Below are 15739 nucleotides of genomic sequence, written 5' to 3'. Positions count from 1 at the left end.
TGTTTAGCAAATAACCTTCTTTAAATTTATGATAAAATAGCGGTATTTTTTGCCAAATTTCGGTTTTAATGTTTGGTGCTAGAACTTCATTCTTTCTTAGCGTGTTAAATAGCTTTGCACAACGATATGAAATAGAGGAGCGCTCAAACTGCGTTTTAAAGGAGGGTATCTTTAGGTAGTTTTTGGTAGATCTTCTGGTGTTTCTGATACTATGCTCATATTCAAAGAGTTCATTTAGATAGCTTTCGCTATGCATCTTTATCAATGATTTCAGGACAAATTTCAGCAGCTCATAAACATGGAACTCGAATACTGTTAGTAATTTATTAGAGATAAAAATGTCCCTAGAACTATCTGACCTTTTCCTGAAGTAAATGAATTTTAAAATTTTTTTCTGCAGAATGTAGATAGGTAGAAGCGACGAGTAACTGCAACAGCCATATACCAAAATACCGCATTGAATTATTGGGTTAACATTGCTTCGATAGTAATCAATTAGCTGTTTACGGGGTACATAGTGACGCAGCTTACATATAATACCACACTGTTTTGAGAGTCTTTTCTTAATATATTCTATATGTGATTGAAAACTTAATTTACTATCAACATAGATTCCGAGATACTTACAGAGATTTCGAACTTCAATAGAAACATCATCAAACTTAAACACTGATTTGGAAGCACTATTTTGATTCCTCATATTCATTTGTACTGTTTTATCCATATTTAGTATTAAATTATTAGCAATCAACCAATTATTGATGCTTTGCAGATCTTCTTCCACTGAATTATCGTTTTTGTTGATTGCGGTGAGGTTTGTATCGTCCGCAAACAATATAACTCTGATGGCCTTCTCTTGATGGCCTTCTCTTCGTTGTTGCAATTTCCAAGAATTTGAATTGTATTTGGGCGCTCTTTTTTTACGACTCGAAGAGGTGTATTAGTGGAGTGTCTTTTTATTTTTGATCGGTAATTTTGTCGGAGTATATTTGAAACAGGAAGTGAAATACGTGAAAACAAAGATTTAGGTCAAATTGCTGAAGAGCTGAGAGAAGAGAGCGTGGTTTTTTGTTCATGTCGATTATTTGACAGTTTTTATAGATTTAACTCCAACTTTTTCAGTCAAAAGTGTTTCTCTCAATTATCTAAACTGGTAATAGTGCGTTTGGAAACTTTTTTACCGTCTGAAGTGAATTTTACACTTTTGGTGTCAGTTTTTAGCTATTTTTACTTGCCATGTTTTAAACTTTTTCTGCAATTTTTCTATTCCTCAAATTGTAATAGTGTTTGGTGTGTTGTGTAGTGAAAACAAGTTCTTCTAGCACTTTTGGTTGTCTATCAATTTGATTATTAATAACTTTTAAGATTTGTTTTTGTTAAAGCAATTAGAGTAAATTTGAGTCAATTTTTGTCAGTTTATGTCTGTTTTGAAGTTTTTTTGCCCATTTCTTCCACTTTTATGATTCTCGCTAACGTTTTTCTTTTTCCCGCTGTATTTAATTTAATTGTCGTTCATGATAATTTAAATTTTTGAGGGGTTCATTCTGATTAAATGAACAAAAAGGCTAATGGCAGAACTAGGTTTAATACCTGATAGCGCTGAAGTCCTTCTTTTGCTTGTCTCTGAGAAACCATGATGCTACACATGCTACTCCGAAGTTGGTTTATCCCCCTGCGGAATCCAATTTGCAGCAATTTTAGAGATTCAAGAGTAACTTCTAAGCTTTTCACCCTTTATGGGCAAGTTTTTGTCCGTAAAAAATCTACAATTTTGTTACAAAAGTTGCTGAGCAGACAAATTCATGCATGGAGGGATGCAAGTTATTGGCTTTTTAGACGCCACCACTTCAGTCACCCCCTCTCCAAGCCGTCATTAAATGCTATTAATGCTTTGCCGTTTTCTGATCTTGTTCCCCTCTCTCAATTGAGCTAGCGCTATTCTTTCAGTTAAGCATACGCTAATTTCTCCCGACGTTAGGTGCTTTATGCTTCCTCTTTTTGAGATCAACTAATACTATTGACGCCACCTACAATTTTGTCGCTCAAAAGTTGAACGTTTTAATCAATGCGTCATTGGCTTTTTTGAAAATTTAATTCTCTTTAGGTACCGCTGGATTTTGCCTGATCGTGAAGAGTTAGCATGCCTAAAGCAAATAAAATATTCTTAGTTGCCAGTGGGATCAAGTAATTTGTACAGTTTAAGCAAAATCCGAGCTTCAAATTGATTCGACGAATACACAAAATCCTCCTTTTTCCCGCTGTGTTTAGTTTATTTGTCTTTCTTGATATTTTTTTCTATATTTTGAGGGGTTCATTCTGATTAAATGAACAAAAAGGCTAATGGCAGAACTAGAATTGAATACCTCTAAGCTCTAAAGTCCTTGTAGAATTTTCCTGTGTTGTTTTTAGTACGCGGTGATTCCGACCATTCCCCCTCGTCTTCTCTGTTGTCGACTACCAGCTCTGGTGTCACTTTGAGGCCCAACACGTCTGGTGGCACTCTGCCTCGTCGTACAGATCCGAACAGCTCTTCCAGGATGGGTCGTGCTACAGGTGGGATATTTAAATTGAGAAGAATAAATAGGTTATAAAAGTTAACTGTAGTTTTCAAAACGTTTCATGTTCCAGTATGTTTAGGTTACTTGTCATTTCTTACGTCATAATACTAATAACAAAGGAAAATGACTTCTGTTTATCTCAGGGTTTAATAATTAGTTCCAAATTTTTGAGGTAGGCAATTTTCAATCTGATGTCTTAGATTTCAGCGGAATATTTTTTTCTATACACAATTAGCTTGATGAGAAATGAAAATATAACCTAGAACAGAATTTAAAACATGGGAAAATTTTAAAAATCTTACGAGGAAAATTTTGGAAAACGTTTGGATATTTTGATGGAGTACTTAGGCTTGGCGACTTCTTCTTCGCGTTAACTAAGAAATTTACAAAGCTTAATTGGCTCATTTGTCAAGTAGCTTAATGTGAATATGGAAAATATTTAAGCGCGAACGGGATTTTAATATATTTGGACATCGAGGCGAAAAGAGGAAAAACATTTTCTAAATGAAAGATAAGATGGTGAAGGTTCTATTTTGGAATGTCAAATGAAAGTCAAACGAATTTCATTTGACATTCCAAAATAGAACCTTCAACCGGCGCCAAGTCTAAGTACCTCATCAAAATATTCAAAAATTTTCCTCGTAAGTTTTCCAAAAGTACAGCCGAACACAAACGCAAAAATCCGAAAAATACCATTTTACTGTTTTTATTGAGTATCACAATCTCACATCAAAGCTTATGGAACTAAATGTATCATTCTTTCAAAATTGAAAAACAATATAGCTTCTTTTTATTTCTCCCACAAAGTGTTAGTTCATGAACTTTGTGCCGCAGATTTGCGTAATATATGGCCAAGTTCTGACAGTTTTCATGAACGTTTTTTGGCGTTGTGATTTGGCGTTGTGCTGGAGTGATTTGGCTTTTCATCGAAAGAAACGGGATGGATAAACTGGTGAATCCTGAGGCATTAAGTATCTCTCTTACTCTTTTAGAGCCTCACTGGGCGCTTGAGTTTACGGTTTACTGAAGCTGCGGAGCTTCAGTAAACCGTAAACTCATTTCACCCCCCCCCCCCCCCACCATTTTGTCCCCCCGGGCGACCGTCGAAGTCAACCGCTCGCCAGTCGTTTGAGAGCAATTCGCCCGACGTTAGTCGGTTATGTTTAATTCTCCATACCATCCATTATTGCCATTTTCTATAGTCAACGCCAGCTTTAATTGAACCTCCAGTTGTCTTTTATGAGTTTTTTTCTCGTGTTTAGGTTCGGGAGTGGCACCTCGACCATATAGCACTGGGAGTGGGAGTGTGTTCCTGAATAATGTCCAGAGGACTAAGAGTACACCTGATCTGTCTGGTTCTGGACCACAGGAGAAGGTGCGACAGAGTCTTGAATCCATCAATGATGATGGTAAGATCCACGTACTATTCATGCCCTGCTGGGTTCCTTGAATGACTTCCAATTTCTGTATTTGCGTTTCGCGGTTATTATTGTGATTCTTTGCAATATTAAATCACAGCAAGTTCTAATAAATGAGTTTTCCTTGTCTTTATTGACGTTATTTGGTACTGATTTATCTCTATTCTTCCTTTAGTGAGTTAAACAAAGTAAAATGAACTAACTATAGCGCAAGTCAACGGTAGATAGAGAATGGGGGGGTCGGCATTGCAGCCCCTTTCACACCACTCCGCGCGGTAAACAGCAGATAACCCGCATTTTTGTATATCTACGGTAATCGGAGAAAGCTGGTGTTTTCGAACCCCCCCCCCCCCAAAAAAAAAACGAGTATCTGCGCATTGTGATCTTTAAAAAAAAAAACAATTTGTTTTGCGTTTTCTTATAAGCTAGCACCTACAGTTTATTATCAATTTTTTTTTAATAGTACAATAGATTTTACTGTGCATTGTTTTCAGTTGATACGTCAACAAGCGTTCTGAACCGGTTCAGCCTGGACCCTCGTTTGGCAACTGAAGGCGAGTTTCCTGACCTCTCGGAGCAACGATGGGACAAGACAGTGCCGGAGAAACTGCTGAAAAGCCTGCCCAGATATACGATACAAGAACAGAGTGCAATACACGAGTTCCTCCTAACTGAGCTGAACTTCCTGAATGACTTGTATTTAGTGGAGGATATTTACATCTTCAACATCATGAACACTTTAGATTGGAAGCAGTGGAGTGTTTCTAGACAGTTTGGAGACACGGCCGCTGTCGAAATTAGCACCAAGCTGTTTGGAAGTGATGAGATCAGAACAACATTGAGGTTAGTTTAGGAACAACCCGGCTCAAAATTTTTTGTGGAGCCCTAAAAATCGTTCTGCTTTTATGTTTTGGACAAATTTTGCGGCCGAAAACTTTATTAATAAAGATTTTCATCAACGGTCAGGTTTTCTTGTTGCACGACTAATGTGAACTGCGCGAAAGAAAGTTTGTCCTTATAAAAAACATGTTAATTGGATATTTAATAGCCGCGTCAGCAATTGCAGGCGGCTATTATTGCGCTCCTACTTCCTTACAATGACTTCTTGGAATTGACTTTTTCAATGAGTTACCTCACTTAAAAAAATGACTTCTAAACTCACTTAATGAACTTTAAGTTTTATGAACATTTACTAGTTTAAGATCAATAGTGTGTATCTAAATAGTGCCAAACGTATATGCCCTATTTCTTGAGTATTAGAATCTTTAGTTTTTGATTTCAGATAGTAGTTTTGAAAAAAGCTCTATAAGGGCTTTTTAATTGCTCTTGAACGAAGGTTATAGCAATTATTGTAAACGTGTGTGTGTTTTTTTATGCAAAATTTTTGCTTGACAATTTTGACTTTTCGAGTGACTTTTACGCCCTTGACTTTTTGCGTTTCGCTTGATCTAAAATTCTCTCTCAATCACAGTTTCAAGCAGCTGAACTCAATTGGCGGCAATTTAATACTAAAAGTCAAAAGAAAAGTGCGCCGAAACTGGTGCCATTTTTACTTTAAATCGTGGTATATGTTAACCTCTAATGTGGTTATTTCAAGTGCACCATTGAACTTTTTAGTCCCATTTAGGTTTCTAAAGATGTTTCAATTCATTGTAGGCCACAAGCGTCTATTTGCCGGCTATGTTTGAATTTGAGAGAAATAATTCCACAAAGCAGCGACACTGCTTTTAAAATTCGTCAGTTATTGCTGAAATATCGTAAAATGCTCATGAACGAACATACGCAAAATAATTTAAAACTACTTCATAACAAAAAGTTTATATAGCTCACCAATATGGCATGATTCATACACGCTGCAAAATTAAGAGAAGAATTTTCAGAAGATCGAATAGATGGACGGAGCACTCCCCCCCCTTTCGTTTTGCTCAAAACCTACTTTTTCGGTGCTTTTAGTTTTTTATTCAGTAGATCTCGACTCATGTCATGTGGTTAAAATTATAATAAACCCATTTTGTCCTGATTTCTTTTAATAGCTGCACAGCGATAGCTGGGGCTTTTTTGGCTTTCTCTTGGTTTTTTACAATTCAAAGAATTTGAATTGTATTGTGTCGCTGTCTTTTTTTTTATCTGTTCACACATTTTCATGATTTTTGAAGTCAAATTGGAGTTGTGATTTCGGTCATGCCGAAACAGGAAATGGAGCGAAAAAGCGAGTGGTTCTGCGGTGTGAATTTTCTTTGCTCTATTTTTAAAGTAGAGTGAGAAAACGGTGTTTGAACAAAAATTCGCTTTCTCGCTAGTGGTTTTTTGTTCACATGCGAAAATTTCACTTTGATTTTTACTTTTTTTTTGATTTTTTGGATTGGATTTTTTTCTAAATGGTTTTTCCAATCTGTTCATAATCACCTCTTAGTCTAATGTTCTGTTTTGTCAATGGAAATTCTTTGAATTGTACGTCAGGACTTGTCCTGCTATGTTTTTTTTTCGTCATCGCGATTTTTGTTACGACCATATGACGTCACAACCACTTCAAATCTGCTTTTTGTTCATTCGTTCATGCAATTTCAACTGAAGTATGTGTGTGACGTCATTTTGCGTCCATTGTTCATTCGTTCATGCAATTTCAACTGAAGTGCGTGCGTGACGTCATTTTTTGTTCATTTGCGTAATTAAATTTTTGGTCACACTTGACTTACCTCACTCACAAAAATGACTTCCTAACTTTGAAATTGATTTTTATTTACTTTAGTTTAAAGAGATAAGGTCAAATGGGTGTGTGTCACTCTAAATGAAGGTTATTTGAGATCAGCTAATAGAGGCAGCAATAACTTATACAGATTTTTAATCAAAATATAACATATCAGCCTCCAATGAAGAAACATTTTTTCGGTCTGTCTTTTTAATTGCTCTCAAACGAAGTTTAGCAATTATATTAGTCCTGTCGGTCTTTTTTTTCTGCGATTTTTCGCTTGACCAATTTTTCGTCTGACGCTTTTGACTTTTCGTCCTCTAAAACGGGATAAACAGGTAGCGCCCAGCGGGCATTATGTGCTCTTAGAGCCTTTCAGGTCTGTTTCAGCTCAAACTGTCTTGGAGACTTATACTTATACTTATGGTGTGAGGGGTGGTTCTTAGAGGTTGACACCCCCCCCCCCTTTGTTGACCCCCCACACCCACTATTGGCTCCACCCCCCCTCCCACCGCGCTTTTGCCCCCCCCACCCAGTGCTGCCCCCATCAGCCCCCCGGTGCACCCCCCCCCCCCCCCGTGGCTAGCTACTGACCAAGCCAACCGCTCGCCGGTCGTTTGAGAGCAATTCGCCCGACGTTAGTCGGTTATGTTTTTACTCTTTTTGGAGACTGCAGATCTACGAAGCTATTGCTGCCATTTTCTGGCAATCTGCCAGTTATATTCGGTTTCTCATTATCGCACTTGATAACTTTCGTAAGGTTACGCATGCAAGTGCGGCGAGGATGTGGAACCAAAAAAAAATCACAAAATCGATCTATTAGTTTTAACCAAATATAATGCGTCAAGATCTACTAAAAAAACTGAAAGCACTAAAAAATTTCAGTTTTGAGCAGAACTGATGGGGGGACTGTTCCATAGTACAAAAACAAGCGTTTTGTTTATATAGCACCCATAGTTCAGCAAACTCTTTTTCTTAGGTCTCTATCCCTGCGTCTGGTGAGGAGTCTGAACGAGCAAAGGAAGTTGGCCAGGAATCCAGAGTCAGAGGATGGAGAGCCAGACTACATCATGCATGTCGCCAGGATACTCGAGAACCACGTATGTATTACAAAATGGCCGTTACACTTTGAAACTTTTTACCTTGTAAAAAGTGATTTTACCATCAACTTATGATAGTTTTGCGGTTTTCGGCTAATATCAGTTATTTCAGCTCAAAGAATCTGAATTGAGCTGGGGGTGTGGTCTCTTTTTGTAGCTGCAAAGCTATAAACTGAGTGTAGCTATATTGCGGTGCGCTTGGTTTTTACGACTCGATGAGGATATTGGTATTCAAGGTCGAAAGGTAATTTCGAGAAATTTTGATTCCATAACAGTCCCTCATCACTATGCAAACTACAGACACACCCAACCGTCCTACCACCTGCCTATCTACTTGCCTACCACCTACCTATCTTCCTTCCATCTACCTACTTCACCCCCCACCCTCTCATACCCCCTCCTACTTAACCCCCTCCTGACCGAAGCCCGGGAACTAAGACTTACTTAAATTGTCAAAGGTTTTAATAGCCGCCGTCAGCCTCTCAACGGCTATTATTTAGGTACTCTCCTTTTTATAACACTTCAAAGAATTTGAATTGCCTTGGGGCGCTGTCTTTTTTTTAAAGATATGTTCACTTTGAAAAATTCGAAAATTTGAAAACTTTGAAAAATTCAAAAAGTCGAAAATTCATAGAACCTTAAAATTTATAACTGTCTTAAATATCGGTGAATTGATAGGGTGGACGTTAAGAGGATCGGATGATCCCGTTGTCCATCCTCTCCATACTGTGCTAAAATGATTGCTCTAGCGAACTAATTTTGTTGTGATTTGTAATTGTTGGAGAAATTTACACACATTTCTTTCATTCTTTCACACATTTTCATGATTTTTGAAGGCAAATTAGAGTTATGATTTTGGTCACACTGAAACAGGAAGTGGAGCAAAAAAGCTCGTGGTTTTGCAGTGTGAAATTTTTTTGCTCTTATTTTAAAGTATAGTTAAAATATAGTTTTTTTTTCATTTTTTGATCGGATTTCTGCATGGTTTTCCCAATCCATTCATTGTCCATTCTAGGTCTACTTTTTGGTTTAGCCAATGAAAATTCTTTGAATTGTAGGTCAGGACTTGTGCTGCTGTGTTTTTACTTTGCTTTACCTTTTGATCACGTTTGACTCGTGACTTGACTCACTCACTGTTTCATCTGAAGGGATTTTAAATTCTTTCACGCATTGAATTACGCAATGTAGTGAATACGGTCAATGTCAAAAGAGCAAAATCAAAAGATACGGGATAAATCGATAAATCCCTGTCATTAAGTCATAGTGCATTACGTTATTAGTAGTTTTAGTAGTTTTCAGTGCATTACATTATTAGTAGCCGACATTATTATTAAGTTTAATAGTTTTCAGTTTTTAATCGGAATTAAGCATAGATTCAGCATCTAAATGAAACTGCACACCGAATTAGAACACTTTTTGAAACTTAGGAAAGAATTTTGTCAAATTCTAGCTCTTCCTTTTTCTTGTTTCAAACCCGATATGCGTAAACGGCGGCTCTTTTCGGGCAATATGCCCGCTATGTTCAAAATATGCTGCTAACTGTTTGAAGTAATAAGCTTATTGCCCTCCGATTTAGAGGCTGAGTTCACTATGTTTAGTGCGTCTGATGAAACTTCATGCAACAATATAACCTTTTTCCACATTCAGAAGAAAAATTAGGTTGTGACTTTTTTTGCGCTAATCCGATATTCAGTCAGGCGAGGAGTAGGTGGTTGCTTTTTTTCGCCCAATCTGCGGGCTATGTTTCATTAATGCAACTTTTTGACTTAGTTGAATGAGTGCTAACTTTCAAAATGATTTTCTTCTTTGTGACATATCTTATAGTTTAAATGGTTAAGGTAAATTGAGGCCGTCTCGATCTAAGTGAAGGAATTATTCGAGGGCAGCTTCTACAAAGAAGACTCAAGTCTAAATCTAGTTGAGAAGAACTCGAAAAGAAGAAAAGGATGATAAAAGAAAAAGCTTTTTTGACGCATTATGCTGAGGAAGAGTGCGAGAAAGAAAGTTGTAAAATGTTCCTCAGCGAGAGCGTGTTTATTATATCTGGCTCGTTCGAAGCCGTTTTGCTTCTGTTAAGTTTTTTAACGGTTAATTGTGCGTTTGAGAACTGTTTTGACAAATTGTTTTGTCAATTATTTGTTAATTTTTTGTCAGTGTGTCTTTCTTTGATGCTTTTTAGAGTTTGTGATGTTATAAGAGTGTGCAGGGTGTGTCTGGTTTTCATCCAACATTTTTGGGTCTTTTGTTGCTCTTGTTAGATACGCCATAAATTGAATTTATTTGTTTTTGAAATGCTTTCTAGGACCAAAAGTGTAATTGGGTTGCTAAGATCAGACTCTTGAGAGCTTGATGTGGCAGCTTCGACTGAAATAAGTGAAGCATTCTGTTAGATTATTGATTTCATGCGTTTATTTTTTTCGCTGACTGCAGAGCCTTCTATTGCATCGATAGCCACTGGTTTGAAAAATTAGGGCGTCTCGATTAATTGAAGCAATTATCCGAGGGCAGCTTATACGAAGAAGACTTAAGTCTGAATCTAGTCGAAATTTCAATTTTTTTCATAGTTTTGAAGTCGTTCTTTTTAATTGCTTTTATGTCCTCAAAAACATCCCAAGTGCTTGAAAGTCTTTCTTTTTGCTTTTCGTAGGTTGTAAGTTGTTTTCTGAAAAATAGGATTTTATAGTGTTTTTGTTTGGCTTATTTTCCTGCTGATGTCTCGGTGATGATTGTTCTATTATATTATCCGTCAGGTTTTGAGTTGTGACTGAAGGAAACTCGATTGGACGTTGTTATGAGAAAATTGTTTTAAAGGCAGCATTGGTGAATTTGGAAAAGAAAGATTTCTTTCTTACGCTAATTATATGAATTATAATAATCGTTTGATAGATTTTTATTTTGTTCTGATATTACTTTTCAGTATTCATCCTCTTTCGCGTCAGATGATTTTTCCTTTTTGACAGTAATAATATTAGAATATTTGAGTCAATTTAACTCTGGGCTCGTTTCCGGAAGTTGGCTGGCTAAGTTTTCCAAGTTTTCAGTTTTTCAAGTCATATGTTCCACGTTTGACTTCTGACTTGCTCACCTATTGTTTTAAATGAATTGCGCGTAGTATTCATTCAACATTTTTGCGCTAATTTGGTCGAGGTCAAACAACGAAATCACAGAAACAGGACATACCCATGAAGCCAGGCTTGTAAATGAAGCTCTTTAGAGTATACTGCTAACTGGTATAAGTATTAAGCGTTTTGTCCTCCCATTTAGAGTCTGAAGTCACTCTGTTTAAACAACCAAACGAACCTGCGGACCGCAATAGAACATTTTTCGACGCCTTGAAAGAAATTAGGCTGCCACTTTTCTCCTTTATTTTTCTACCTGTATCAATCCAAACGTCGGTCGGTCAGGTGACATGTAACATGTAATTGTATAATCTGTTATAAAGTTTTATTGCGTTTCAGTTTTGTGACGAGGAAAACATGGACCACTACATCAATGCGTTTCATCGAATCATTATTGGTCAGGATGTGGCCAAGAAGTTCTATGATGATGCGCGTGAGAACATGGCAGACTTTAAGAAGTTTATCAGTGACTGCAGTAAAATACCCGCCCTCAAAAGACGCACCTTAATCGAAACCAGAGCGTAAGTACATATCACTGGACTATTTTCCTTATGAATTATAGATCCTTATAGATTTCAGTGCAGTTCTATATTTTGCGTGGAAAAATAACAAATTTTGGTTTCTATCGCCAGATTCAAGATTCTGGATCTTTTCTGTTTATGCCCCCAAGCTTAGTGGGTGCATGTTATTTGCGCACCCAAGACGCACGTGCCATATTTTTAACATAATGATTTTTTGTGTAATGGAACGTGCTGTAACCGGGGAGGCATAACCTACTGGGGGACACAAACGGAAGAGATCCGAGATTCTATATTTTGCATCTGCTTTCAGGTCCATAATCCAGCGACCTCACAAATACCCCGCATTGTTCTCTGGTCTGATTAAGCACGCGCAAAAAGAGGCTGATACTGAAAAGACTGAGTCAGCGCAGGAGAAGCTGGAATGTCTGCGCAACTGTCAGAGGGCCATCGACAACATCCTCACTCAGTTGGACAGACTGCTTAAAGAACATCAGATGGCAGAACTCCTTAGAGACATATGGAGAAGGTTGGTCACTCTACTACGATGATCGTTTTCAGATCGGTTCCTTTTCCCAACAGTGAACAAAATTTACTTCATTTTTTTGGCAGCGGTGAATAAATTTGGTTTCATAAGCTCCACTGAACAAACTAATGTTTTTAGACTGAGTATGAATTAGCCGTTTTGCGCTCGCAAAAATATGCATCATGAATCATTAAATATTTGCATCGGCCGGGAATCGAACCCAGGTCTATCGCGTGGCAGGCGACAATTCTACCACTGAACCACCGATGCTTGAAGATTCATAGAACTAGAGTTTTTGAATTAGATATATCCAGCAGAAATTTGAAATTTAGATTCAAAATTTCTGTCCAGACCAGGATTCGAACCTGGGTTATTGCGGCCACAACGCAATGTCCTAACCACTAGACGATCTGGACCGATTTTAGTGGTTGCGAAAGTATTTGATTATTGAAAAGCAGACGCGACTGCACTTGAGTACTATTCGCGCGTCGTGTTGCAGTCTGACTGTAACTCGAATAGTATTCTCAATGCTCCGACATTTTGCTGAAAGATAGGTCTCAAACTGTCACGTGTGATTACATGTAATGCTTTTTTCGACGCTCATAATTTTTTCTGAAGTTTTAATGATACAGAAAAGGCAAAAACTGTTGTTCAGGGCTGTGTCCTAATGATGTACTGATTTTCGCTGTTTTCTGGTTGAAAGGTTTGAATAGGTTATTTTACTCGGCACGCAAGTCTATTCTTTCGCAGCTATTCCGGCAATCTGCCGGCTATGTTGTTCACATGCGGCAATTTCACTTTGGTTTTTACTGTTTTTTTTTTTCAAGTTTTTGGATCGGATATTTTTCTAAATGGTTTTCCCAATCCATTCATAGTTCCTTCTAGGCCTAGTTTATTTTAGAATCAAATTTAGATTTCTCCCTAGTGGTTTTTTGTTCTCGTTAAAGGCATTTTGACATTGATTTTGTTTTTTTTTGTTTTGTTTTTCTGATTTTTTTTTAGAAATGGTTTTCCCAGTTCACTTATAGTCCGTTCTAGGTCTAGTTTTTTGTTTAGTCAATGAAAATTCTTTGAATTGTACGTCAGGACTTGTCCTGCTATGTTTTTTGTTTCGTCGTCGGACGCTCTTTTTTCGTTTTACATTTGTTCACACAGCAAAGCTGAAAAAGTCAAATTTTCTGAATGCTTCTTCCTCTCACTAACGGCGTTTGTGGGCGTGAAGTCATTTCTACTTTTCTCTCTAGCAAAGATTTAAGATATTTTGCGTAATTGGATTTTGATCATACGTGACTTACCTCACTCAATAAAATTACTTTTGCACTTTAAAACTTAAGTTTAATTTGAATTAGTTTGAGGTCAAAGGAACTTATATGTGCTGTAAAGGTCCCAATAAAAGGGGTCTTCGGAAAGAATGTTAACACGCTTTATTAATTTATCACTGAATGTTTGTTACCTAGCATTTTGAGAGGCGTGGTTTCTTTTTCAATTTAGATCTGTCTCTGCTTCTATTTTTTTATACGGCACGCAAGTCTATTTTTTCGCAGCTATTCCGGCAATCTGCCGGCTACGTTTTCTCTATTTTTGGTTGTTTTTTTAGCATAGATGTTTTTAGCCGGAGCCATTTTGCAGCTTTTTAGGCTGATTTATTAATTTTAGCAATTGCATTGATGGCGTATTGAATAGACGTCCATTGCTCGAAATTGTCTTTAGGTGTCAATTCATTCTGTTTTCGATGTTCCTAATTAGTGTTTTTCATTAGAAATTTTACAAAATTTCGAGGAGTTTGAAACTTACATAATTTTGTGTGAGCCTATAATGTCTTTTCTATTGTACTGTGAGCAGATTTTAAATCTTTTTTGATTACAGAAAACATTTCAATAGCCGCAAAACGACAGCTGAGGCTATTACCGACTTTCTCGGTAATATCCTCAGCTTTCGTTTTTTTATTACGTCAAGTTTTTTATTACAACCATGTGTCGTCACAATCACTTCAAGTATGATTTTGATCGTTCGTTCCTTCATTTTCAACAGAGTTTTGTGCATGCCGTCATTTTTCAGCTTTTTGGAGCGAGTTTTTTGTTTTTGGTCACACCTGATTTTCCTCAATCTCAAAAACGACTTCGTCACTCTGAAATTAACTTTCCGTTACTTTATTTCAAAGAGATAATGTCAAGTTAGTGTATGTGTGTGTCACTCTAATTGAAAGGTTTTGTTATAGCAGTTTTTAGAAGCAGCAGTAGGGTAAACAGTTTCCTAATAAAAGATAACATCTCAGTATTTAATACAAAGAAATTCTTTTTTGTCTGTTTGTTACTGCAGATCTACAGAGCTGTTCCGGCTGTTTTCTTGTTATCTGCCAGCTATCTTCTCTTTTATGTTCTCTTTTATTATTTGAGGAAACAATCATTAGTCGCCGTTGGCCTATCAACAGCTACTTTTTTAATAGCCGCCCTCATCTTCTCAGCCGGCTATTATTGCGCTCGTATTTTTTTTTTACTTCGTCAAACTTTTTTTCGCTTTACCATTTTGCCGCTTTTTCGACAATTTGCGTGAAATCTTTTTGACTTCTCTAGGCTAGTTTCTCTCTTCTCTCAGTCTGCTAAAAGTGAATTTGAACATCAGTTGCTAAGCAAAGCAATTCAAAATGAACAGTCCGTATAAAAAATTGAAGTCAGAAATAGAAACGGGATAGACCCATAAAGCCCAATTTTAGATGCCCGCTATTTGAACATCGTTCCTATGAGTCTTAGTTACCATCTCTGATGCTTCTTGGTATTGATAGTAGCCCCTGTAGCCTCTCTCTAAGAAACAGAAGTATGTTCAACTCCGAAATGCCATCAAAATAAATTGGACTTAAGAAATGTTTTTGTACAAAAATCTTTTTTTTCAATATTTTCTATTCGTTCAATCCCAATCATGCTTATTGGAATCAACGGCGGCTATTTTCCGGCAATCTGCCGGGTATGTTTTTAGTTGGCTTTAACTTTCGATCACGAATTTCGTTTCACATCAGTCACCATGACTTCCACGTTTGGGTCCTGATCTACCTATATTTCTGTGTCAACTGTATGGAATTGAGAATTAATTTAACACATACACAAATACGTTCAAGGTGAGGGAGCATAATCAATGGAAATGGGATAAACCAATAAAGCCAGGGCACTAAGACCTAATGTTTGAAATCAGTGCATTGTTATCGAAAGGTATTCTACTTAATGGTTTTTGTGTTACATTTATAGTACTACAATTTAGAACTTTTGTTATTGCCTCTTGAGTGAAATTTGAAGAAATTATTGTACACGTGTTAGTCTTTTTTATGCAAAATTTTTGCCAGACCGTTTTTTTTCGAGTTACTATTGCGCCTTTGACTTTTTGCGTTTTGAGCAGTCTAATTTTCACTCTTATTCAACATTCCAAGCAGTTGAACTCAATTAGCTGCATTTCACTACTCAAACTCAAGTGGAAAGCGCCGAAATTGGTGTCATTTTTTCTTTTAGTGTTTATTGTGCTATTTAATTACCTCTAATGATGTCATTTGAAGCCCTCCTAAATGAATTTATTTACCTTCTCCGTTGTACCCCAGTTGAAGCAGCTTGCAACAGATTTGCTTTCCGACTAGTCGTTCGGGGACAATTTTCCCACGTTAGTCGGATATGTTTTTGAATCTAAGGATACTGCGGGCCAAATTAGAACTTCTGAACATTTCTCAACTTCTGAACAGTTTCTCTTTCTGAATGGAATAGAGAATACATCCACAAAATTTATACACATACGTTTAAGGTCAAAAAAGCAAAATCAAAAGAAACGGGAT

At 37.0% G+C, this 15739-nt stretch overlaps 1 protein-coding gene and 2 non-coding genes across 7 annotated transcripts in view; 1 reads left to right on the top strand and 2 right to left on the bottom strand.

Moving 5' to 3' along the window:
* The window catches only part of LOC142337894 (uncharacterized), a 164393-nt gene that overhangs the window by 110071 nt on the left and 38583 nt on the right, over positions 1-15739 (top strand). For all 5 annotated transcript variants that reach the window (XM_075387516.1, XM_075387515.1, XM_075387514.1 and 2 more), the window contains 6 exons: positions 2410-2553; positions 3821-3967; positions 4471-4819; positions 7645-7765; positions 11224-11405; positions 11716-11931. In XM_075387516.1, coding sequence (XP_075243631.1) covers positions 2410-2553; positions 3821-3967; positions 4471-4819; positions 7645-7765; positions 11224-11405; positions 11716-11931 — 1159 coding nt within the window. The remainder of the gene's footprint in view (positions 1-2409; positions 2554-3820; positions 3968-4470; positions 4820-7644; positions 7766-11223; positions 11406-11715; positions 11932-15739) is intronic.
* On the bottom strand, positions 12128-12198 carry Trnag-gcc (transfer RNA glycine (anticodon GCC)). The gene has a single exon. It is a non-coding gene; the product is annotated as a tRNA-Gly (tRNA).
* Positions 12273-12344, bottom strand: Trnah-gug (transfer RNA histidin (anticodon GUG)). Its single transcript has one exon. It is a non-coding gene; the product is annotated as a tRNA-His (tRNA).

Source organism: Convolutriloba macropyga, chromosome 4, assembly GCF_964194025.1.
Source record: "Convolutriloba macropyga chromosome 4, txConMacr16.3, whole genome shotgun sequence".
NCBI lineage: Eukaryota > Metazoa > Xenacoelomorpha > Acoela > Convolutidae > Convolutriloba > Convolutriloba macropyga.
The sequence above is the reverse complement of the archived record's forward strand: the minus strand, read 5'-3'. Positions and strand labels throughout refer to the sequence as shown.